At 35.9% G+C, this 27,855-nt stretch overlaps 1 protein-coding gene across 3 annotated transcripts; it reads left to right on the top strand.

The window, feature by feature from the left end:
* LOC120351526 (zinc finger protein 771-like) lies at positions 1-26,699 on the top strand. 3 transcript variants are annotated; one of them, XM_039429286.1, is made up of 6 exons: positions 1-114; positions 4,760-4,910; positions 9,679-10,579; positions 10,778-13,629; positions 21,652-22,533; positions 26,500-26,699. In XM_039429286.1, exons 1-6 carry the CDS (start codon positions 103-105, stop codon positions 26,544-26,546), a joined length of 4,845 nt encoding a protein of 1,614 aa, XP_039285220.1. In that variant the 5' UTR covers positions 1-102; the 3' UTR covers positions 26,547-26,699. The 3 variants fall into 3 exon arrangements, with proteins under 3 accessions (XP_039285220.1, XP_039285219.1, XP_039285221.1); XM_039429285.1 differs by having other exon boundaries at positions 9,679-13,629; XM_039429287.1 differs by lacking the exons at positions 9,679-10,579; positions 10,778-13,629.
* Positions 26,700-27,855: the final 1,156 nt, after the last annotated feature.

The raw sequence follows: 27,855 nt of genomic DNA, 5'->3' as shown, positions 1-27,855 counted from the left end.
AACCTAACCTACAAAACTAATAAAAGATTTCACTAAACGCTTTAGTAATTTAGAGCATTTAAATGTCTATATTCATTATTTAGATACCTGATTGACTTCACAATGGAAAATAAAGTATGTATACTAAGTTATATTGATTTAATTTTCACTAATTCTCTACCGTATGTAATAATTAATCTACAAAAAGCTGTATAACTTCAGCTTAACCTACAAATTGCTATGTATCTGAGTGTAAATATCCTTGAATATTAGGCTATACAGAAATATTTTTGAATGTATAATATTCACAGAGGTGCTCACAACCCCAAAACCACCCTACAGTAATTTTAAATTACTGAACTAGAGGTCGTCAGTTATTGTCATTTTGGACAGCAATGTCTATAGAAACCTTGCTGTCCAAGGCATTTATAGACCTTGTGAACAGTGTTCTCAAGCCGAGACAAATAATAACTTAATTAAGGTTTCTTCAATCACGGTAATTAGTTAATTTATCACGGTATCTTTACTCTATTCTGCTAAGGGTGTAATCATATTAGGTGATTTTGTGTGCTTATAGGCCTATTGGTTGCTTTCATACTGATATGTGGAATCCGTTTTCCTGTTGGTTGTTTATTAGTGCAATTGCACGCTTGGCTATGCAAGACCAAGCGTGCAGAGGAGAAACAAAATCTGGAATGAGCAATAGGAACACTCACACCGAGAGCTTGCACTTGCTAGTTGCGTTAAGTATAAACAGCTAGATGCAGTCACAACGACAGAAACACTCACACTTAATGCGTGCACTTGTTGGGTTGCATTCAGTGTGAGCAGCTACATGCAAGTCACATGTTTTAATGACACTCCAGATTTTGTTTTTCGACTCATGCATGATCAGACAAGCACTTGCACATATACATGCATTCAATGTGATCAAACCTAATGATTCCACATAATGATATCACTCAACATGCAAATGTCTTCAATAGCTTCCACCTCATCTTTAATTTAAAATTGTGTTCTTTGAGTATTTTGAGAAATTGTTTTTTGAGTATGAGAAAATGAATTATCAATGTGCCAGCCAGGTTGTTCGAGTGGACTGAAGGGTTACACCCTTCGGGAATCTGCTAGCAATTCCTGGTTCTGGAAGAAGGGAGGGCTCTAAAATTTGCAGATGACACCACTATAATCTCTTCTGGTCGGAATCCAACTCAGGCTCTACAGGTGGCAGAAGTTGTGTTTGGAGAAGCTAGGATGTGGCTGGAAACAAATAAGCTCCAATTTAATCTTGGCAAGACTCAGAGGCTGCCCTGTTCATTGGCACAACATAGCCCTGATCATCACAGTGTGTCCCTCCTTGGATTTATCATCGATCCTAAACTCAAATGGAATTGTCACATTGAGGAACTGTGTAAGAGGCTGGCAAGAGTGACCTATCTACTACGGAAGCTGACACAGCTGGTGAGCAGACCCTACCTGATTGTTGTCTACTATGCCCTCTTCCACAGCATCCTGGGCTATGGGCTGCAGCTTTGGGGTCATGCATCTGATTGCCAAAAAGTTTTAATAATGCAGAAGAGAGCTGTCCGCATCATCACCTCCAGTGTTTACCTTGAACACTGCAGACCGCTCTTCAAGTCTACTGGAATAATGACTATATTTAATTATTATATATATTTAAGTGCCCTCCATGTCAAGGTAAATTTTGACAAGTACAACTTGAGGAGAGACTTACATAGTCATAACACTCGGAATGGTTGCATGATTGACATTCCTTATTCCCGACTAAGTAGGACAAGGGACTCATTTCCTTCTGTGGCACTAAAAATCTTTAACAAGCTGCCTAGATGGTTAACAGCCTTGAGTACCCAGGCATTCGGCTAAGCTCAAGTGTTGGCTTAAGGAAAACCCTTTCCATGGGGTACATGAATTCTTTGAAGTGACCATGCCATCTTGATAACTCAAGTTTATACTCATGACTAGCTTCAAGAAAAGTTATATTCTTATTATGTTGACACAACCTATCCGGCTCCTCCGGTCTTGGTGAAGATAAAGTGTATAAGTGGACTCGAATCCTTCTGGTAGGCAGTGCTTGATACTTACTTACTCATACTTGATATTCTCCCACTGGAAGCGCGTTTGCGCCGTGGTCGTCAGATTATTCCTGACCACAGGGGGGTTTGGACGCAGACTGCGCCCCCAAAATTCTTAGTAGGGTGGCTCAAAATCAAAGAATCAGGCCCAGAATCAAATCTAGAGGTGGTCTCAAAAAGGTAAGCAGTGTTTAAAATGACTACTGATGAAATTTTCTTGTATAGGGGTGTAGGGAAGGGTGCGTCCATGCGCCAATAGTGAGGTCAACATTATAATGGCAGTGGAGAAAGATAGGAGAACAACGTTTCCGATCCTCTGTATTGTCAATGCCTTCTATAGACGGTAGCTGATACAGGTTTATTGATGTAATATTAACTGTTCATTCTCGTTTAAAATAATCAATTATATTTCATCAAGCAAGAAATTATAATTTACAATCATTTTATAATGAATTTTCATAATTAAGATTGAATATATTGTTAAATAATTAATAGCCTAATTCTATGTACATTGTTGAAAGACGATCTGGCAATAGAGCAAAGCGAGAAAGAGATAGCGCCATCTGCTTTGTTGAATGATAGACAAGGATAGCAATACCATTGCTAATCAAACACTGCCATTATAACGTGGACCTCACTATAGTATAATATGTCAGCCAAGGTAGCCGAAATGACTAAGGCGTTGCACCCTTTAGTGGGGTTTCACACCAAAGCTGGGCCGAGCCGAGCGGAATCCGCGTGCGCGCTAACTATGCAGGATTTAGTCGGGAGCATTCAAATCAACGCCGGGCCGAGCCGAGCGGATTTGTGCAGTCGGCTTGACGCCCAACTCGAGCGTTTTCTGCCCAGCGGATTCTGCCTTCTTTCAGTTTAGTTGGATCTTCCCACGTAGTGAGTTCTCACTACTAGGCTAGAAAACCTACTGAGTGTTTCAAGTTTCAAGTTTTTATTGGGCCAGTTGAACATAGAAGTTACATATAGCCAAGCCACAATTCACATTAAAGAAATATACAATAACTTGCACAGATACAATACATACAATATACAATAATAAATAAAACAGATCAGTTGAAGCAAATTTACAATTAGATCAGATAATTTAGTCTTCTGTACTTGGGTATCAATAGACAAAAAAAAGCATTATATTTAATTGACTAGGGTGTTGTGATCAGCAGTAATGAATTCCTCTACTGAGTAAAATTGATTCACAATCAACCAGGATGTAAGTACTTGGAGAAAACGTTTATTTGGCAAGGATCTAACTTGAGTTGGTAGCAAGTTAGTGAATCGGCTTCAGTGCGAACGCAGGCAGATTCCGCTCGGCCGATCCGCCTCCGGCCGATTCGGCTCGGCCCGGCCCGACCCAGCTTTGGTGTGAAATGGGCTTTAGTCTGCTAGTGCTATCTGGTCTCGGGTTCGAATCCCATGAAATAGGCATGGACGTTTCATCTTATCAAATAGTCCACGCACTTCCCATTATTTACGCACAAGCTGGAAGCTCATGTGGACATCATTTGCAATGAAAATAACCTATCCTACTAACTCTCTAATTGCCCCATGTGGGTTGGGGGAGCTTTGAGTCGAACATCGTACTCAAGAATGTGTTGAAAACCAGAATTTACCCACAGTATCCCTGCTTGAGGCGACTAAAAGGGACCCCAAGGCAACTCCAGAAGTTGCCTTATATTTTATATTAATATTTATTCGTTTATGTCATTGACAATTACAAATCATGATTATAATAAAAATATACTATGATTAGAAGAAGACAACAGGCATAGCCCAAAACTGTCTTCTCCCAAATTTTTACACAATGTAAAATTAAGGTATTTACAAATTCTCCTTGCCTTCAAACCCACAGGATCTGCCCCATGAGGGCAGTTTCGGAGGGGCGAAAAAAAACTCCAAGAGACCAGAGATGGGTGAAACTCCAGGCACAAATGTAGGTCAAGAGGCTGAGTTCAGGGTTGCCAGGCGCCCTAGAGGCAACTTGGCCGCCCCTCCCTCAGCGGAAGAACCTTCAAAAAAGGTCAGGAGTGGAACTCACTTAGGTCACGAGGACTAATCAGTCTGAAGAGATTGCCAAGAATATCACACTGGATTGCGACAAGCAACCAGGTGATGAATGGGATGTTAGCATAGGGGAAAACTCCTGGTTCTTGTGAAGGACACAGGTATTGGTTTGCCTAACTAACATACTACTTGGGAACACAATAAGCTTCGGTTGACGTGTGGGGTTCTTTGAACCTTTGGATCCTTGAATCCGTCCCTTCAAAAATAATAATAATAATAACTCTCTAATTACAAAAAGCTAAACTTATATATTTTTACAATGTTGCATTTCGCATGAAACCGTTGCACGGTTCCAATATAGCGAGGTCCACGTTATAATGACAGTATTTGATTAACATTGGTGTTGCTATCCTTGCCTATTATTCGTTAAAACAGATAGCACTATCCTTTTCTAGCTTCGCAACGTTGCCAAGTCCGTTTTTAACAATATAGGAATGTAATTAATCAAGACAAACTAACGGCAACACTGTTCTCCTATCTTTATCCACTGTCATTATAACGTGGACCTCACTATAGTTTTGTCTGATGCACTGAGAATTTATTTATTTTCATCTCAAAATTCGGTGATTTTTTGTTGCCATTATAGGTTTTGAAAAAAGTTCTTTGCTTTATTACAGATGGAAGATTTAAAGCAGAATAACAGAGAGAGAGAGAGAGAGGAGCCAGCACGAGGGTGCAACACTTCATGTTCTAAAGAGATTGCAGATGATGTCTGTTACAGCCTATGTCACATAGGTCTCAAAAATACGTGTTCGAAGGAAGATATTGGTAAGACATCCATCATTAATAAAAAAACTCAGTCAATAAAATACACTATTCTTTATTGATTGATACAATAAGTATATCATCAAAAATGATAGGGAGAGAAAAAAATAAGGTTATTATTATTAGGGTATGGCTTTGTATGGTGGGGAGACCCAAGGGTAGTTCCACCTCGTCGTATATAGTTCAAAGTTCCCTAATGGGAAACCGGACACTAAGGTTATAGTGAACACAATACTTTAAACTTACACTTTTCACTTCGGAATAAAGTTCATTTTGATGTTAAAAAATAAGGTAGCCTTGTGCTATTCCTCTACCAAATTTAGATAAGGTTACACATAGTCCGAAATAGGTTGAGTCTTGTAGTTGTTCATAGTGAATTAAAGACTAGAAGTTAATAATTTTGAATGAAAAAGACTAAGAAATTGTCAAAAACCACAGATTTATTGATACTTAGAAAGACCGGTTTCGGTTATTACACCATTGTCAATCTCTGATAAACAGAGATTTATCATAAGGCTTCATTATATCATCATAAGGTTTCAGAGGTTTATCATTATTTATCATAAGGTTTATCAGATATTGACAATGGTGTAATAACCGAAACCGGTCTTTCTAAGTATCAATAAATCTGTGGTTTTTGACAATTTCTTAGTCTTTTTCATTCAATATGAATAATTACCACAATATCAACTTCTCAACTACACAAAAAGGGGGAAAAAGTTAATAATTATTATTAAACGAAACTCCAATAAAATGCTGTATATCACCCCGAAGACTTCTGCTACTGCAATTACAGCTAGATGGAAATTCGATGAGCGCTACTATACAAAAATTATTTGTCAGCCCAGGAATCGAACCCAGTACCTCCTAATTGCCGGTCAGGAATGCTTACCCTTACACTAAACTGACAATCTCTGGATAGCAGCGCTCATTTCATACAAAGCCATAGCGGCCAGCAAGTCCAAGTTTCCATCTGTGGACTTGCTGGCCGCTATGGCTTTGTATGAAATGAGCGCTGCTATCCAGAGATTGTCAGTTTGGTGTAAGGGTAAGCATTCCTGACCAGCAATCAGGAGGTACTGGGTTCGATTCCCGGGCTGACGAATAATTTTTGTATAGTAGCGCTCATCGAATTTCCATCTAGCTGTTTACCCTGTTGTCAATATTTGCAGCAGCAGAAGTCTTCGGGGTGATTACAGCATTTAATTTGGATTTTCGTTTAATAATAATTATTTATTAATATAGCATTTGAACAAATGAAACTTCCAATTTATTTCTATCTCTACTCTTTATTGATTCATACAACAAGTAGCCTACATCATCAAAAATGATAGGTAGAGAACTATGGTTCTCTCAAAAACCACCAGGTTTTGGCTTACCACTAGGGATGTCAATCCTGATGCTGATTTCCAATCCCGGTATTTCGGGATTATCCAATATCAATCCCGGGATCCCGGGACTGATCCCGGGATTGGCAAAAATCAGTTTAATGCATTTTCAACCAATTGTTCCTCCTCAATTACATGTTCAGTAACAGTGTGTGGAGATGGAAAAGGGCCCATTAAAGAGGCTATTATTAAAATGAATAAAGAATACTTGTTAATAATATTAAAATGTATTGAACATTCTATTTCTATAAATGTTTTCAATATTAGGAGTAACTGTTTTTTTCATATCCTACCTTAAATTTGCTGTATCCTAGATGATAGTGAGAACTGAGGAAAGCAAGATAAGTCTTTTTTAGTAGAACAAAAACATTTCTATCCTACATTAGGACGGGATAGAGCACACACTTTAATTACGTCAAATACTGTAAAGTGAATTAATATCACTTGAATTAATAATAATTAGAATACTTTTTGTAAGACCGTAACGCCATACCGACCAAACAACGCGAAAGCTGAACCACTACACTACTAAATGAAATTTCGTAGAGCCAACTATAATATTTACTTCAACTAGATATTCTACTCATGATAGAGAAAGAGAAGAGGAGAGGAATAATTAGACAGAGAGTGAATCGTTAGTGCTTTTTTATTTCTGATTTCTGAAGTCTTTACAAAGTTCGGAATGCATTTCAAGGAAATGCCATCAGCACTATTGCAAATATTGCGCCGTCTAGACTGGTAATTGGTGTGCTGTGTAAACAGAATCAAGTGTAGAGACATAACAACTGATCAACAACCATTCAGCCAATTATGCGAACTGATAATGCGAATTCTATTAAGCCAGTAAAGAGTACAGTATACAATCAATATTATGTATTTATGCAACTGCAGGCTGTGCATGTAGAATAAATTTATTAGTCAAACACTTAGAACAATAAATTAGTTATAAAAACTCATATTCATCACCGTAAATGAATTCAATATCGAATTGTTTTTGGAAACATATGAATCACAATTTCAGGTTTACAATCCCAGAAATCCCGGGATTGACGCTGAAAAATCCCGGGATTGTTAGGTATCAAAAATGGACCGGGATCCCGGGATTGACATCCCTACTTACCACGGAAAGCATGGTCGATTCTAAACAGAATTAGAACCAAACATGGTCGATGTGCTGACTTGTTGTATAAATGGGACAAAGTACCATCACCCTCCTGTGAGTGTGGGGAAAGGCAAACGATTGACCACATAGTGAAAGGGTGCCCAATCACGGCCTTTAGAGGAGGAGCAGAAGATGATTTCTTGATGACAACTCCAGATTCAATAGCCTATCTGAATGAACTTGATATATGTATTTGAATAAATTGTTTCTAGTTACCGTTTATTTTTATATCTTAAGACAAGGGATCATTCCCACATTATGATCCTGAAGAAGTGAAGAGAGAAATAAAATACGGATTGATGTCTTGGAAGCCATACGCTAAATAAATTAATAGGGAGAGAAAAAATAAGGTAACCTTGTGCTATTCCTCTCCCAAATTTAGATAATGTTACACATAGTCCGAAATAGGTTAAGTCTTGTAGTTGTTCAATTCACAAAATGTTCAGTTCTTAAGTATTTTCACAAAGTAGATTTTTAAATTTAGATGATTCAAAACCAATTATAGAATTCTCAATGTAAAATTCAGAAGAAAGTTTGGACAATTTCGTACTTATATTTCTCTGAGAATTGTATTTTTATGCTTTATTTTTGTATGAATAAATAATCATTCTCTCCCAAATTTGGATAAGGTTTCACATAGTCCGAAATAGTATTGTAGTTGTTCACTTCACAAAAGAATAAAAGACACTATATTTAATAATATTGTGAATAAAATACTAGACGTTGTCAAGTTTTATTAAGTTTGGATGATTACCACAATATTACCTTCACAATTACTCAGAAAGTGGAAAAGATTATAAATAGTTTGAGATCAATTTGATGTAAGAGTTGAAGACTTACTCCCAGGGCCTTCTATATCCAAATCGACATTCGACCGCTCCAACAAGAAGCCTCCCTGGGGTCTATTGCATGTTGAAATACAAACTTATTGACCGAGCGAAGTGAGGTCTAAGATTCAAGTCGACTGTTTGGCATTTCTCTTAATGTTTAAATGTTTGAATGTTTATATGTTGCGCATTTACGGCGAAACGCGGTAATATATTTTCATGAAATTTGACAGGTATGTTCCTTTTTTAATTGCGCGTCGACATAATTATGTACAAGGTTTTTGGAAATTTTGCATTTTAAGGATAATAATATAGAAGGAAAAAGGAGCCTCCTTCATACGCCAATATTAGAGTAGAAATCAGACTTCAGAATTATTCATCATAAATCAGCTGACAAGTGATTACACAGATGTGTGGAGAAGCCAGTCTATTGCTGTATTTCCATAAGGTCTATAGTTTCAATCAGGTACTTGTGGATAAGAATACTGCGTGAGGTCTACTGTTCACAGAACTACTAGTAATATTAGTAGCCAGCTGGTTATTGGAATGAAAATATTTACAATATTAGCTTGTATTCCTTATGCAACAGGAACTTGAGGCCTATTGCTTGTTAAAATATAACTAATAATATTAGCAGTCAGCTAGTTATTAGAAAGGGAAGTTACTAAAATATTACCTCGTATTTCTTGTTCCCCTATAGTTTTTCACTGTCATTATAACGCAGACCTTACTATAGGTGGATTGCATGTGATTCTACACATGACTGATTGCATACATTCTGGTCTACTATTATAACATAATTTTATTAATACTGTAATTCTTTATTCTTTATTGATTGACACAATAAGTACGTCATAAAAATGATAGGGAGAGAAAAAATAAGGTAACCTTGTGCTATTCCTCTCCCAAATTTAGATAAGATTACACATAGTCCGAAATAGGTTAAGGCCCATTTCACACCAAAGCTGGGCTGGGCCGAGCCGAGCGCAATCGGCCGGAGTTGGATCGGCCGAGCGGAATCTGCCTGCGTTCGCACTGAAGCCGATTCACTCAGTAGGTTTTCTAGCCTTGTAGTGAGAACTCACTACGTGAGAAGATCCAACTAAACTGAAAGAAGGCAGAATCCGCTCGAGTTGAGCGTCAAGCCGACTGCACGAATCCGCTCGGCTCGGCCCGGCGTTGATTTGAATGCTCCCGACTAAATCCTGCATAGTTAGCGCGCACGCGGATTCCGCTCGGCTCGGCCCAGCTTTGGTGTGAAACCCCACTTAGTCTTTATTCTTTATTTATTTATTCCATTGTCATTACAGATCATAATTTATTATAATAAATGTCTTGTATTCGTTCACTTCACAAAATTTTCAGTTCTTGATTAATTTTATTCTGGATTTCAGTTCCAAAAGAAGTTGAAGAAATCTCACGAGAAAGACGCCCTTCATCAGTGAACTGCGAACTGAAGCTATTGTCTCCTACATCACTCAAAATGACATCCAATCTTGAAAATTTTGCAGAAGAGAGAGTTGCTGAACCTAAAGGTAATACAGAGGATACTATGTATTTATTTGAAAAGCCCAGTTCTATTGGAGAAAACCATCAGACTAGTAAAAATCATCACTTGGAAGAACATTCGTATTTTTTGAAAGAGGTTAAGGAAATTTCAAAAGAGAAGAATCACTCCGCAGCGAATAGAAAACTCGACATGGTGACGTCATTAATGAGGATTTCTAATGGAGAAGTGATTCAGCCCTTCAATTGTGACCCTCAATTCCATTATAAAACTCATTCATATCAGAAAAGACATGTTGAAACTCATATCAGCTTCAACTGCGAATTTTGTGACTTCACAAGTCAGGATAAAATAGCACTTGCATTGCATGTCAGAAAACATGAACCTTTCATGTGCGAACTCTGTGGCTTCATGGATACTAGTGAAAGTGGGTTGGAGAAACATTTTGAAACAAAACATTCAGAAGAAGTTGAAGAAATTCTAATAGAGAAGAATTCCTCGTCATTGGATAGCGGAGTGGAGATCGTCTCAGATACAAAATGCAGCATATTCAAACTTGAAAATGTTACAGGTAAGGGAGTTGAAAGTGGCACAGAAAATGGCGTTGAAAGTGGCACAGGAAATGGAGTTGAAAGTGGCACAGAAAATGGAGTTGAAAGTGGCACAGAAAATGGAGTTGAAAGTGGCACAGAAAATGGCGTTGAAAGTGGCACAGAAACGGGAGTTTTGAATGGTACAGAAAAAGCGGTAGAAAATGGCACAGAAACAAGAGTTAATGGGCTTAAACATAATAATCGAGGAGTTGAAAGTGGCACGGGAAATGAAGTTGAAAGTGGAACAGAAAACGGCGTTGACAGTGGCACAGAAAATTGCGTTGAAAGTGGCACAGGAAATGAAGTTGAAAGTGGAACAGAAAATGGAGTTGAGAGTGGCTCAGAAAAGGGAGTTTTAAATGGCACAGAAAAGGGAATTAATGGACCCAAACTCAATAATCGAGAACCTATCTCTTCATCGGAAAAATCTAGTTCTATTGAAGAAAAGCTTCAAACAAGAGGAAATCTGCCAACTACAGTATTAGAAAATACTATCTCTCCATTGCAAAAGTCGAATTATATTGGAGGAAAGTTTGAGACTAGAAGAAATCTGCCAATTATAGTACTAGGCAATATTATCTATCCATTGGAAAAGTCGAGTTATATTGAAGAAAAGCTTGAACCAAGAGGAAATTTGCCAATTATGGTATTAGGCGATACTATTTCTCCATTGGAAAAGTCGAGTAATATTGGAGAAAACCTTTACACTATTAAAAATCATCCGGGAATAGGCCTGCACTTGAAAGAACATTCCTATTTCTCACAAGAGGTAAAAGAATCTTCAACGGAGAAGGATTCTTTGTCGGTGAATATCAAACTAGTGTCTCCTTCATCAGACAGCAGCTCATCTAAACTTTGTACGAGAATAGAAGGTGATAAAAATGGAGAAACTATCTCTTTATTGGAAAATTCGAGTTGTGTAGAAACCAAGCGTCAGCCTAGTAAAGATCACCAACCCATTGAAAATTATTCGAGGAATTATGATGGTACAATAATGGAAGGTACTGGACCCAGAGACAAAAATGGAGAACCTATCTCTTTATTGGAAAATTCGAGTTGTGTAGAAACCAAGCGTCAGCCTAGTAAAGATCACCAACCCATTGAAAATTATTCGAGGAATTATCTTTCAACGACAAGAGAAATCACGGATAGGAAAAATAGTCTATCAAGTACCAAATTCGAGATGGTGTCATCAATAAAGTGGATCTCTCTCGGAGGTAATATCCAGTACTTCATTTGCAAGCTATGTCAATACAAAACCATCTCATCTGTGCTTCTCAATAGACATGTGAAGAAAGTGCATTCCGTAAAACCTCGGGAGATCATCAACTGTGAATGTTGTGACTATACTTGTCAGAATAAAATATCTTATATAATGCACGTCAGAAAACATACAAACTGTATGCCTTCCATATGCGAACTCTGTGGTTACAAGATTCTTAGTAGAAGTGGTTTTAGATTACACATGAGAAAACATTTTGAGGAGCTTGAAGAAATGTCAACAGTTGAGGATTCGTCGTCAGTTAATAACAAACTAGAGATGGTCTCTACTGAAGCAGACGTCACAACTATATTTGACAATAACATTGGAATGGAACATACTAGAGCCAACAGTGAAGTTGGGGATACTACCTCCTCTATTGAGAAAAAGCTTCATCATTGTGAAAATCATACAAGAAAAAACTTGGAAAAACAATCTAGTGAGAAGGATACCTCGTCATTGACTAGCAACCTGGTGATAGTGTCTCCCACTTCTAAACTTGAAAATATTACAAAAATGAGAGTTACCGTACCTAAAAGCAATATATTGATGAAGTCCAGTTCTATTGGAGAAACGATTAATTCTAGTGAAAAAAACCATGAAATGCACATGAAAAAGAATTCCTTGTCAGTGGATAGCGAACTGGTGATAGTGTCTCCCACTTCTAAACTTGAAAATATTACAAAAATGAGAGTTACCGTACCTAAAAGCAATATATTGATGAAGTTCAGTTCTATTGGAGAAACGATTAATTCTAGTAAAAACCAAAATAACAATGAAATGCACATGAAAAAGAATTCCTTGTCAGTGGATAGCGAACTGGAGATGGTGTCTCCTACATGTCAATTCGAAAATGATACAGAAAAAAGTGTTTCTGTGTCCAAAAGTAATGAAGTGAATAGTGTATCTTACTTGGGAACTTCGAGTTCTATTGGAGAAAAGCTTCAGCCTAGTGAAAATCATTCAAGAATGCACTTGACCACAGATACAAATAAACAGAGATCATTCAACTGTGGGGATACTAACTCTTCGAATTATATTGGAGAAAACCTACAGCCTAGTGAAAATCATTCAAGAATGCACTTGACCACAGTTACAAATAAACAGAGATCATTCAACTGTGGGGATACTAACTCTTTGAATTTTATTGGAGGAAACCTACAGCCTGGTGAAAATCATTCAAGAATGCACTTCACCACAGATTCAAATAAACAGAGATCATTCAACTGTGGGGATACTAACTCTTCGAATTTTATTGGAAAAAACCTACAGCCTAGTGAAAATCATTCAAGAATGCACTTGAACACAGTTACAAATAAACAGAGATCATTCAACTGTGGGGATACTAACTCTTCGAATTTTATTGGAGAAAACCTACAGCCTAGTGAAAATCATTCAAGAATGCACTTGAACACAGTTACAAATAAACAGAGATCATTCAACTGTGGGGATACTAACTCTTCGAATTTTATTGGAGAAAACCTACTGCCTGGTGAAAATCATTCAAGAATGCATTTGAACACAGATACAAATAAACAGAGATCATTCAACTGTGGGGATACTAACCCTTCGAATTTTATTGGAGAAAACCTACAGCCTAGTGAAAATCATTCAAGAATGCACTTGACCACAGATGCAAATAAACAGAGATTATTCAACTGTGGCATGTGTGAGTATAGTGGTGCAACATTGCGACATGTATTGCTACATTTGAGACTACATTCCGGGCAACAAAACTTTATCTGTGGCTTTTGCGAATTCAAAACAGGTCAGATATGTTATTTGAAGAAACATCTCCTTAGAAAACACATGGATAAAAAACTTTACACCTGCGCACAGTGTGATTTTAAGAGTTGCAGTCCGTCTTTCATAAGGAAACACCTCACAACGCATGCTGGCGCTAAATTGTTCAGCTGCCAGTCTTGTCAGTTTTCTACTGCTCGTAAGACATATTTGAAAACTCACTTCAGGAATGTACACTCAGGTGAGTCTTCCCAGCTGAGAGTTTTGTGAGTATAAACGCAATGAATTACTACCTCCGTGAACAAAGCCATAGTGACGTCAGCACAGGTCAAAGTTAGTAGACAGAAGGTTGGTCACTCATCTATATAATAAGAGAGAATAGGGTTGTGTTTGTTCGTGTGTTCGTTTGTTCGCATCAAAACATGTCAACTTGTGGATTGCATACCGGAGAAACGGGAATGATTAAGATCTCCAAATTTTGAACATAGATTCTAAAAATATCAATCTCGTGCACCTGGAAGCCCAAATTTCAATTTTCCTTCTAGATTTTTTAGAATAAATGTTCAAACTTCATTAATGGTACATACGATTTCATAAAAAGATCACCAAATCATATTAAATTGAAAAAGGTAGAATTTGAAAAAGGAATATCTACTTTATTACACGGATTATACACGTATACAGGTGTAAAGTATAGGAAAATTATGTTTGACGCATCATCACGTCTGAACTGCTGGACTGATTAACTTGAAATTTTGCACATATATTCTTGCTTAACCGAGGATAGTTATAAACCTATTTCAAATTCTACAATATTGGATTACATCAAGTTTTTAGTTTGTCAAGTTTTCAATTATTTGTCATGCTTTCAGTTGTTGTAAGGAAGCAGCAGAACATTTCTCTTAAAAGGGAAATTAGAAGATAGGTATTAGATTGGGGATCCTGTTCGAATGATAAAAACAGGTTTTCCGTCGCACCCAAATTTTTCCGCCATTTTGGAACCGCCATTTTGAATCCAACTTCTTTTTTCAATTGAAAGGTGGTCATATGATACATGATTCCGATACAGGATTTCCAGAGAAAAGGTATGGTGAAAACCGCACATCGATATCTCAAACCTTTCAAAATTTATTCTCATTCATTTCCTTTATTATAGTATAGAAGATGATCGATAGATGGATGATATATCCATCTATCTATCATATTCTATACTATAATAGAGGAAAGAACTGGCTTAAACACGTATACACGTGTAGAGGATAGGAAAATTATGTTTGACGCATCATCACGTCTGAACTACTGGACTGATTTACTTGAAATGCTGCTTATAAATTCTTAATCAACCGAGGATTCATATAGGCCTATTTTCAATTCTTCTGGATTTCATTACGTCAAGTTTTAAAATAGACCCTTGCGTAGCACGGGTTACCTGCTTGTCTATAGTATTTTAGTTGAAATGCAATCGGAGTTGGGAAACTGCAGCCGTGACGTAGGCTGTAGTACAGAGTAGGCAGAATATCGCATTCTCGAAAATCATACGGTGACGTATAGTCAAATTTTATAACACAAACATTTTCTGCCATGCAAGCTTTCTATTTCTGCTTTACAATAACTATCAAAACATCTGGATAATACAGGCATTTTGCCATATAAAAGCAAAAACCCTACCTCCTAACATTCCCTTTCAAACCCTTAAGGTTTCTTCATCTTCTAGGTCGTGTTTATATTACTTTCCTTGCCCTATTACCATAGGTAAGGAAAGTATTGCTTTCCGAAAAAAATAAGGTACCCCAATTTCTAAATTTCTATAAAAAAAACTGTTTTTGAGTCCAAAAAACTGGTTTTTGGGTATTGGTCTGTATGTGTGTGTGTGTGTGTGTGTGTGTGTGTGTGTGTGTATGAGTGTATGTGAGTCTGTGTACACGATATCTCATCTCCCAATCAACGGAATGACTTGAAATTTGGAACTTAAGGTCCTTCCACTATAAGGATCCGACACGAACAATTTCGATCAAATGCAATTCAAGATGGCGGCTAAAATGACGAAAATGTTGTCAAAAACAGGGTTTTTCGTGATTTTCTCGGAAACGGCTCCAACGATTTTGATCAAATTCATACCTAAAATAGTCATCGATAAGCTCTATCAACTGCCACAAGTCAAATCAAATCAAATCAAATGTTTTTATTGTCGTTCACAATTATACATGTATTGACAAAGTCATGAAAACGGAGCATAGTCCTTAGTCTAAAGCCGAGATGAATAAAAACATAATATATATAGAATTTAAACATTAAAAATAAATAAACTTTAAAAATAACACCAGGACAGACAATAAAATTTGGAATTGAATAACAGAATTGACTGAAACAACACTTCAGCACTTCTAATACTTAACACTAAATAATTATATGTGGATGCTCAAAGAATTCCTCAATGTCATAGAAAGGATTTTCACTCAGCCAAATATCCAGTTTATTGAGAAAAGTCATATTATCATATTTGTTAATGGACCCCAACAAATTATTGTAAACCTTTTTGTACATTATACAGTGACTATTAAGAGATTTACTTAATCTGCAATATTGGAAATTCATTCTACCCCTATTACGTGTGCTGTGTGAGTGGACATGTTCATTAAGAGTTGTTTCTGGTAATTTCTTTAAAGAGTAAGCAGCAAGTTCAAAGATATAAAGATTGATGACAGTCTTAATATTCAATTTTATAAATATAGGCTTACAGTGATCCAAGGGACCTGAAGCATTGATAATTCTAACAACTTTCTTTTGCAACCTCAATATCTCTGCAACCCTCGGAGAATTGCCCCATACAAGAAGACAGTATTTAATAAGGGACTGAAAAAACGCAAAGTAAGCCATTCTCACACTATGTGGAGTCACACATTGCTTCAGACGTCCAATGAGATAGATGACTCTTGAAAGCCTAGCTTTTAAATAATCAATGTGTTTTCCCCAGGTCAGTTGATGATCAATGTGTACCCCTAAAAATTTAACATTATTTACAATATCCTGCTGAGTATATTCATTATCATATGGTCTCAGACTAAATATTACATTTTCAGTCTTATTAGCATTTAAAAGATATCCATTTGCTCTGAACCAGGCTCCTGCTTCATCAAGTGAGTTATTAACAACATTTGAGAGCTTAGCTATATCATTAGAGACATTCAAAAAGGTAGTATCATCCGCATATAATACTGCTCTGCTCGAAACATTGTGAGGCAAATCATTGATACTTATAAGGAATAATAGAGGACCCAGGACGGATCCTTGAGGTATGCCATACTTCAGGAAAATTACATCAGACCACTCTCCATTGACGCAGACGGTCTGCTTTCTATTCTTCAGGTAAGACTCAAATAGTGTTAGAGAAACTCCCCGAAAACCGTAATAATGAAGTTTCTCTATCAAGTCACCATGGTCGACGCAGTCAAATGCTTTGCTTAAGTCACAGAATGTAACCTGTGCATAAGACCTATTTTCAAATGCCTGCAAAATGTCACGGACCAAACCCTCAACTGCATCAACAGTTGCTTTGCCTTTTCTAAAGCCGAACTGAACTCCTGATAATAAGTTATTTTCCTCCAAAAATACAACAACTTGCTCACATATTATTATTTCAATAAGTTTAGAAAGAACAGGCACCAATGACACAGGACGATAGCTCTCTGGTTTATCTTTAGACCCCTTTTGAAAATAGGGCACACCTTTGATATTTTAAGTTCCTCAGGGAATTTCCCCTCTTGCAATATTCTGTTTATGCTTGCGGTCAATGGTTGCACAATGTGAGGTATTATTTTTTTCAAAAAATTGTTCGACATGTTATAATAATCATAGCTGTAAGAGTTATTTAACTGTTTTGCTGCCTTTAAAACATCAATTATTGTGACAGGTCTCCACTCGAAACACCTATTTAGCCTAACATTAACTTTATTAATACAATCTTTTACTGATATATCAGGTTTGACAATCTCTCTTTTAACCCTATCAACGGACTTAACACAGTAACTGTTAAATGAATTTGGGGATATCAGTGGTTCAACGCCTTTTGATATATTACAACTTTTTTTTATGAGAGCCCATGCAGTCTTACATTTATTATTGCTAGATTCGATAAGTTTACTATTATGAGTAACTTTGGCATTAGTCACCTCTCTGATATAGACTTTTTTCAATGCAGTCAACTGGTTCTTAATTTCGACACTGCCTGTGCTTTTATGTAATAAATGAAGTGAAATTATCCTATCCTTTTCCTTGGCTAAATCCTGAGTATACCAATTTTTCTTTTTTACTTTGTTTATGATTCTACAAGGCTTAAGAATCAAGAAAACCTGTATTATATGGTCAAGATCATAAAAAAGAAACTGAACATTGCCATTGCATCACGGAAGTGATGATGTGATAACATACTCCAATCAGTAAATCTCAACTTTTCAATAAGTCGTGGAAAGCTTCTCTCTGGGAAAACATGTTTAAAACTACTTCTAGTCAGATCATTCGGCTCACTTATCAGAGTTATATTAGAGATCTATGAGATAAGTCCCATATCTGTAAAAATTTCAGGAGCTCCGCCCCAGCAATGCAGATAGATTCCCAATTATCAGGCTTCAGATACAATTGAAACAAAAAAAATCAAGTGGAGTAGATTGAGCATGAAAATCTCTACAATTAATGTTCAGTAACATTTTCACCTAAAATTGAAAATAAGCTTTAAATTCGAGAAAATGTGATTATTCAATTGCAAATTATTGTTGATTCTATTAAATCATTCACTATGAAGAGATAGCAGACCTCATGTGTGTCTCCAGCGTTATTGCCCTGTCACCAGCTGGCTCAAATCTTTGAATAGTAGACTTGTGATGCGCGGGAACACTAGCGTCAGGTGATCAATTTTCATAACGGCAAGGAAAGTTGTGTGAGTGCGCCACACCAGATTTTTTTGTAGTTTGGCTATACATCAGCTTGTGAATTTCGGGGATGAGATATTTTGATACTCTTAGAACATGTGCTCGATGAATGTGCATATAATATGAGTGAAATTCATCGGATTTATCGGGATCGGTTTATCGGTTTATTGCAATGCATTGATTGATCAAGATATTCTATGGATAAATCTGAAATTATAATAGTATAACGTTGTCTACTAACGCTTTTCCAGCCCAAAGACCTTTAAGATGCATAGACTCACATGCAGCGCTAGTGTCGTACTTGGAATTGAAATCCGCCATTGAGGGGGCAACCCATAAGATTATTACATACCAATGCCACCAATGCCTTTGTGATCTATAGTATTACAAATAAATAATATATAATATCTCGTGCTAAAATACCCCAATGGCGGCCTTCAATTTCAAGTAAGAGCTATCATTGGGAAGGCATAGGCATTGTGGGTCTATATCTCTTTAAGGTCTTTGTTCCAGCCTATTAAATTTTCGTGTCACATTTTTAGATTCTTGAAAAACTTTCAACTTCATTTTATTCATACAAGTTGAATGAAGTTGAAATATTTAACAACATCATTGGAATTGGTGATTCATTCGCTATAAGTATGGAGAATTTTCAAGTTCTAGGTCAATCTTGAGGGGATTGAACGACGATTTATTTGAAGCTACAGTGAATAAACTGTATGCTCAGTGTGGTTACTCTATCACATTTTTACTACACGTGACGTCACGCTGGCTACTAACGTTGAGCACAGGTAGGGCTCTTGGACCAATAAAACACTAGCTGATATAGATCAGCTGAAATCAACGAATTTTTATTGGTGTAGGAGTCCTACCTGTGCTGACGTCACACGAATGCATTACGGCTTTGTTTACGGAGGTAGTGATTGAATTAAGTATTTGAATTAAGTATAGTCTATAAATAAGATATGTTTAGACTAGAACTTACAGCGGAACAAAACACCTATAGGTCCACGTTTAATTATTAAACGTCCTATAGGTCCACGTTTAATTATTAAACGTCCTATAGGTCCAAGTTTAATTATTAAACGTCCTATATGTCCAAGTTTAATTATTAAACGTCCTATAGGTCCACGTTTCATTATTCATTCATTCAATCACGATTGAATTTCAACATGCTTTTGTGCAACCGGGGCTATAGTGAGGTCCACGTTTTAATGGCAGTGGAGAAAGATACGAGAACAACGCTGCCGATGCCTCTGTCTTGTCAAAGCCTTCTATAGACGGTAGCTGATTAAGGTTTATTGATGTAATATTAACTGTTCTTCCTCGTTTAAAATAAACAATTATATTTTATCATGCAAGAAATTTTATAATGAATTTTCATAATAAAGATTAAATATTTGGTTAATTAATTATTAATTCTACATTGTCGAAAGACGATCTGGCAACAGAGCAAAACGAGAAAGAGATAGCGCTATCCGCTTTGTTGAATGATAGACAAGGATAGCATCACCATTGCTAATCAAACACTGCCATTATAACGTGGACCTCACTATATCCCCGGTTGCGCAAAAGCTTGTTGAAATTCAATCGTGTTAAATCCTACGAGAACCAATCAGAGAAGCCTTTTGTTCGAAAAACCTTCTCTGATTGGTTCTCGTAAAATTCAATCATGATTGAAATATAGCAGGTTTTTGTAGGCCCCAATTGTGGAATATAGGCCTACTAGTAATTTAGTTATTGTACTGAACATCTGTACTGATCTGAAGATCAGATTTATTGATACTTAGAAAGACCGGTTTCGGTTATTACACTATTGTCAATCTCTGATAAACTCAGTTTATTATTCATATTGAATGAAAAAGACTAAGAAATTATCAAAAACCACAGATTTATTGATACTTAGAAAGACCGGTTTCGGTTATTACACTATTGTCAATCTCTGATAAACTCAGTTTATTATTCATATTGAATGAAAAAGACTAAGAAATTGTTAAAAAACCACAGATTTATTGATACTTTTTCATTCAATATGAATAATTACCACAATATCAACTTCTCAACTAGACCGGTCTTTCTAAGTATCAATAAATCTGTAGTTTTTAGACAATTTCTCAGTCTTTTTCATTCAATATGAATAATAAACTGAGTTTATCAGATATTGACAATGGTGTAGGTAATAACCGAAACCGGTCTTTCTAAGTATCAATAAATCTGTGGTTTTTAACAATTTCTTAGTCTTTTTTATTCGATATGTTTAATTACCACAATATCAACTTCTCAACTACACAAAAAGTGACAATTTATACAATATTAATGTACAAAATATTTATACAAAATAGCCTTTATAATTTATTTATATTAATATAATACAATTTTTTCTTCTTTAGCACTACAGCCCAATATGAGCTTTGGCCGCCTCCACTATAGCTCTCCACGCTTCTCGGTCCTCTGTTAATTGTCTCCATCCTCTATATCCCATTTTTTGGAGATCGTCTCTCACTTCATCTCCCCATCTATTCTCGGCCTTCCTATCTTTCTTCTTGAATGTAGCCTCTCCTTGAATATTATTTTGGCATTCTGTTTTCGTTCATTCTACAGATATGTCCAAACCATCTAAGCCACTGTGCCTTTATAAATTTTACAATATTTCGGCCTTTCATCAATGCCTCGAGCTCTGAATTAATTCTTCTCCTCCACTCCTCTCCTTCTTTAACTGGACCATAAATCTTTCTTAGGATTTTCCTTTCAAAAACGCCTAAATGGTTTTTGTCTTCTTTTGTTAACGTCCAAGATTCACAGCCGTACGTCGAATTAGGCTCTCATATATTTTAAGTTTCGTGTTCCTACATATGAGCCTGTTCTTCAAAAGTTTCATGTTACTGAAGTATGCTCTATTCCCAGCCAATACTCTTTGCTTTATGTTGTAACCCATCTTGTTCTCGTTATTTAGTTCAACCCCCAAGTAGCTGAAGTTCCTTACACCTTGAAAGAATTTATTTCCAATTCGGAGGTTTTGTGGAACTCTTCTTGCTTGACTACTTGATATTTTCATGTACCTCGTTTTTCTTTCATTCACTATCAAGCCAATCTTATTTGCCTCTCTTTCTAGCAACAAATACGTCTCCTGTAGGACATCTTTCCTTCTTGCAATTATTGCTACATCGTCCGCATATGCACATACCTGATACATTTGGTGGAAAATATTTCCCCTGACTAATCCTTCAATAGCTCTATGCAATGCAATATTGAATAGGATTGCAGATAGTCCATCGATAATACAAATATTAATATTTATTAAATATATTATACTGATGATCTGTATCTTTTGATTGCAGTTCCAACAGCAGTTGAAGAAATTTCAAGAGAACAGGATCCCTCATCAGAAAAAAGTAAAATCGAAATAGTAACTCCTGCAACAAGCAGCTCGTTCAAACCTGACAATGAAATGGAAGCTACTGGAGTCATCAACGATAATATATCTGAATTGGAAACATCGAGCTCTGTCGGAGAAAATCTTCAGCCTAATCAAAATGGTTCAAACGACACAAACGAAAAACCTTACACTTGTGAGTTTTGTAGTTTCAGAACCGCTCGGCCGGCTTATTTGCGACAACACCGAAGACAACATACAGGTGAAATCAGCTGTGATTTGTGCAATTACAAAGCCACCACCAGATCTCACCTGAAGCGGCATGCAAGAACACATTCTGGCGAAAAACCTTTCAGCTGTGACATTTGCGATTACAGATTTAGTCAGCGCGTTAGTTTGAAAATACACCTCAGAAAACACACCGGTGAAAAACCCTACAAATGTGAACAGTGTGATTATAAAAGTCACAGTCCGGCTTACATGGCGAATCATACTAGGAGACATACAGGGGAGAAGAGAATTAGCTGTCAGTTTTGTGAGTACAGATGCAATGATGCAAGCCTCTTGAAAAATCATGTGAGAAGACACACCGGTGAAAGACCGTTTAAATGTGAGTTCTGCGAGTTTAGATCCGCTTTGAAAACTAGTTTACAATCACACCTGAGAACACATACAGGCGAGACACGAATAAACTGCAAGTTTTGTGAGTACAAGTGCTACACTGCAAGTTGTATGAAACGGCACACTAGAACGCACACCGGTGAAAAACCGTACAAATGTCTGGCGTGTGAGTTTAGGACTGCTCATAAAATTGTTTTGGCAAACCACGTCCGGAGGAGACATTCAGGTAAGAAACCACTTTCTGTAGTGAAGTCCACGTTATGACAGTAGAGAAGGATAGGAGAACAACGTTGCCAATTCTCTGTCCTGTAGCAATGTCCCCTCTATTAATTTTTCCATTCTGTTAAGTACAAAAATAACAGTAGTTGATACATTAGAATTATACTTCGAGAAACAATGCGGATGGAAGGTTTCTTATCTGTAGTGAAGTCCACGTTATAAAGACAGTGGAGAAGGATAGGAGAACAACGTTGCCAATTCTCTGTTTTGCCACTATAGACGAGAGATGATACCGGTATATCTGATGTAATATACTAACTGTTCATTCTTATCAAATAAAAAGACTAAGAAATTATCAAAAACCACTGATTTTATTGAAAGTTACAAAGTCCGGTTTCAGTTGTTACACCATTGTCAACTCAAAGTTTATCAGAGATTGACAATGGTGTAACAACCGAAACCGGTCTTTCTAACTATCAATAAATCTGTGGTTTTTGACAATTTCTTAGTATTTTTATTCAATATGAATAATTACCACTATATCAACTTTTCAACTACACAAAAAGCATATGTTTATTCGAATTCTTTTTTTTTGTCAAATAGTCCTTCTTGACGATTTCCTATACTCTTTCAAGAGTCTCCAGGAAGAAAATTAAAAAAACAAAATCATTCCATTAAAATATAAAAATCAAAACTATATCAACTTCTCAACTACATAAAGTGTTCATTATTGTTTAAAATTATCAATTATATTTTATTCATCTATAAAATATCATTTTCAGTGATTAAATGATAAATTTTCATAAAAGAGACTAAAAATGTTGTTGAATATATTTCCACATTGTTGGAAAACGAGCTGACAACGTTAGAAAAGGATAACGCTATCAACTTTGTCGAATGATAGACAAGGATAGCAACACCAAGTTTAATCAAATACGGCTGCCTAAAAAGCAGTCGTTAAGGCTGTGCAAAGGCTAAAAATAAACTTTCTACTCGTGATATTTTTCAAAGTTTTTTGATTTTTATAGGCCTATCATCAAGCTATCAAAATTAAGAAGTATTCTCAGGAAAATTTTTTTCTGATCATTACTTTTTGAGATATGAGCACCTTAAAGATTAAATTTTTGGGACAACATTTCAAATTCGGTGAGAGATAAGTCCATGACATTTAGAGGATAGATTCTTCTTGTTATTGTTGATCTAGTAAAACAAACATTTTCTGAAAATATCAATTTTTGAAAAAGTTATTCAATTTACCAAAAATTACTCAACTAATAGTTATTTTTAGTAAATTGAATACAACTATCTTGAAAATTGATATTCTCAGAAAATTTTTGTTTTACTAGATCAACAATATCATGAACTATCTATCCTCTAAATGTCATGGATGTAATGTTAACATTATGTAATATCCCACACATTATGTAATAACATTATGTAATATACATTATGTATATCTTGTTAATTGTCGCTTACCAAGTAAAGTCTTTTTCTATAAGTCGTCTTATTTTGTAAGTTACGTTAAGTTAATTTATGGTGCAATGGACAAGAGAGAACAATAAGTTACAAAAAATTAAGAAATATAACTATTGTTATTGTTTTTTATTGTAAGTAAAGAACTATTTTTATATATCCCCCAAATAGCTTACAGCTAGAGGGATACTATCGCACTATTGTAATACTCAAATAAATAGATAAATATATTTATCTCTCACCGAATTTGAAATGTTCTGTCCCAAAAATTTAATCTTAAGGTGCTCATATCTCAAAAAGTAATGATCAGAATTTTTTTCCCTCAGAATACTTTTTCATTTTGATATAAAAATCAAAAAAATTTGAAAAATATCACGAGTAGAAAGTTTATTTTTAGCCTTTGCACAGCCTTAACGACTGCTTTTTAGGCAGCCGTATTTGATTAAACTTGGTGTTGCTATCCTTGTCTATCATTCGACAAAGTTGATAGCGTTATCCTTTTCTAACGTTGTTAGCTCGTTTTCCAACAATGTGGAAATATAATCAACAAAATGTTTAATCTTCTCTTTGAAAATTGATCATTTAATCATTGAAAAATATTCTTGATGAATAAAATATAATTGATAATTTTAAATAATAGTGAACAATGTTTGTGTAGTTGAGAAGTTAATATAGTGGTAATTATTCATATTTAATAAAAATACTAAGAAATTGTCAAAAACCACAGATTTATTGATAGTTAGAAAGACCGGTTCGGTTGTTACACCACTGTCAATCTCCGATAAACTGTGAGTTGACAATGGCGTAACAACCGAAACCGGTCTTTCTAACTTTCAATAAAATCTGTGGTTTTGGCGATTTCTTAGTCTTTTTATTTAATAAGAATGAACAGTTAGTAGGCCTATATTACATCAGATATACCGGTATCATCTCTCGTCTCTACTGGCAAAACAGAGAATTGGCAACGTTGTTCTCCTATCCTTCTCCACTGTCATTATAACGTGGACTTCACTACAGATAAGAAACCTTCAATCTGCATTGTTTCTCGAAGTATAATTCTAATGTATCAACTACACTTATTTTTGTACTTAACAGCATGGAAAAATTAATAGAGGGGATATTGCTGAATATTGGAAACTTATAAATTATTATACTTTTCCCGGTGGCTACAGCCACCTCACAAAAAGTCCAAACCATCCTCCCTTACTTGAATAAAATGAGAATGCAGTTCTCTTTTATATTTTATCAATGCATATTAATCCAATATTGTATTTCACTGTATTTAATTTGGATTTGAAAATGGTTCTTATGAGTCGAAACTTATCCATTAATAAAATATCAAAGGGTACTTGATTCTTATTTTATTTATGTACTTTATTGTAGTAGCCCTGTATGGAAAAGTGAATACAACCTCTCTTAACACACAGCCATTCACTGTCAGACTCTGGTTTTATAGATTCATATTCTTTCATTTTTTATTGATTGATACAAGTGCATAATCAAAAAAATCTGGTGTGGCGCACTCACACAACTTTCCTTGCCGTTATGAAAATTTATCACCTGACGCTAGTGTTCCCGCGCATCTCAAGTCCACTATTCAAAGATCCAAGCCAGCTGGTGACAGGACAATAAGGCTGGAGACACACGAAGTTTGCTATCTCTTCATAGTGAATGATTTAATAGAATCAACAGTTGCCAACAGTTTGTAATTGAAATAATAACATTTTCTCGAATTTCGAGCTTTTTTCCAATTTTAGGTGAAAATGTTAATGAACATTAATGGAGAGATTTTCATGCTCAATCTTTTCCATTTGGAATTTTTTGTTTAAATTATATCTAAAACCTGATAATTGGGAATCTAAAATCAAACTTTGCATAGATGGGGCGGAGCTCCTGAAATTTTTACAGATATGGGACTTGTGGCAGTTGATAGATCTTATCAATGACTATTTTAGGTATAAATTTGATCAAAATCGTTGGAGCCGTTTTCGAGAAAATCGCGAAAAACCCTGTTTTTTACAACATTTTCACCATTTTATCCGCCATCTTGAATTGCATCAGATCGAAATTGTTCGTGTCGGATCCTTATATTGTAAGGACCTTAAGTTCCAAATTTCAAGTCATTCCGTTGATTGGGAGATGAGATATCGTGTACACAGACGCACATACATTCATACACACACACACACACACACACACACACACACACACACACACACACACACACACACACACCACACACACACACACACACTCACACACACACACATACATACAGACCAACACCCAAAAACCACTTTTTTGGACTCAGGGGACCTTGAAACGTATAGAAATTTGAAAATTGGGGTACCTTAATTTTTTTCGGAAAGCAATACTTTTCTTACCTATGGTAATAGGGCAAGGAAAGTAAAAGAAGTGATTCAATAATAAGCAGTTCGTGATGGAAAACAACATTGAATAATACATTAATTTCATTGGTGATTTGTGCTTTTGATTGCAGTTTCGAAAGAGGTTGAAGAAAATCTAACAGAAAAAGTTCTTCCGTGAGAGAATATCAATCTGGAGATCTCGTCTCGAATTAAAAGCAGGACATCAAACTTGGTAATGGATCAGAAATGGAATTTACTGTTTCCAACCGTAATAATAAAATGCTATCACTTCTCAATGAGCACATGATTGGAAAATAAACTTCTAAACTTGGTAATGGATGAGGAATGGAAGTTAAGCTGGATTTACACGCTCAAGTCATTTGCGCAAACTGGCTTGCGCAAGCCAAATTTGCGCAAACGAGCGAAATAAAATTCTTCTGTTCACACGCTCAGTTCAGTTTGTGCAATTGGCTTGTGAATTTCACTGATACTAACCTAAAAACCAGCTAAACTGCTATCAGTAGCAGTTATCTATGGAAGCAGTAGCTATCCAAATCAGTTTTGATCTATATCAGATCGTTATCCAGATCACTTATAGTATCCATATATCACTCCACAGTCTCCCTGTCAGCTTCTTGGTCAACTGATCGCATTTTTTCTATTAGGGCATCATAAGCATGAGATTTAGCCTAGCGATCACTGAATTCTTTGGACTAAATTTGCCATAGACAAGGTAAAGATTTATAAACTTCTATTAATCACTCAGGAAATCTTTTTAATTTGCCATATTTATTCATTATTATGATATACTAATATTATAGACACTATTAATTATGAAATACTTGAGAACTAAACACTAATATATTTAGCATGAAAACTTGAATAGGTAATAATTAATAAAAATTACGAGACAGACAAACTAGAGGTTCAGTTGTGGTTAGGATTCGCGTGCGCATGCGCGAAAACGTACTTTTGGCCTGCCAGTTTGCGCAAATGGCTTGAGCAGTGTTTAAACGCTCATTCCAATACTCCAACCGCAAGCCGATTTTCTGTCAGAACAGAATTTGCTCAAGCCAGATTTTTTGGCTTGCGCAAGCCTCAAGCCACCGTTCACACGCACAATTCAACGCACAAATGGATTGAGCGTCTAAACCCGGCTTTACTGGTTCTAACCGTCATAATAAATGCTGTTACTTCTCAAAACAGTAGATCGTCAACGCAGTTTATCTGGATCGTTTTGTAGACTCTTATGTCAAGTTGAAAACAACAAAATTATTATAAATTGGTTATTTTTTAGTTAATCTCCAGGTAAGAATATTATTTTTGTTATACTTTTTCTTATACTGTGAGGTGAGGAGTAATAGATTTTTTCAGGTGAAGACACTAATTTTCTTATAATCTCCGGCTTCCACTCTGATGTGAGGAATTATTAAATTTTGTTGATTTATAATAAAAGTTTTAATTAAGTTAAGTTGAGTTATAATGAA

This window comes from Nilaparvata lugens, chromosome 5, assembly GCF_014356525.2.
Source record: "Nilaparvata lugens isolate BPH chromosome 5, ASM1435652v1, whole genome shotgun sequence".
In the NCBI taxonomy this organism is placed as follows: Eukaryota; Metazoa; Arthropoda; class Insecta; order Hemiptera; family Delphacidae; genus Nilaparvata; species Nilaparvata lugens.
The sequence above is the reverse complement of the archived record's forward strand: the minus strand, read 5'-3'. Positions and strand labels throughout refer to the sequence as shown.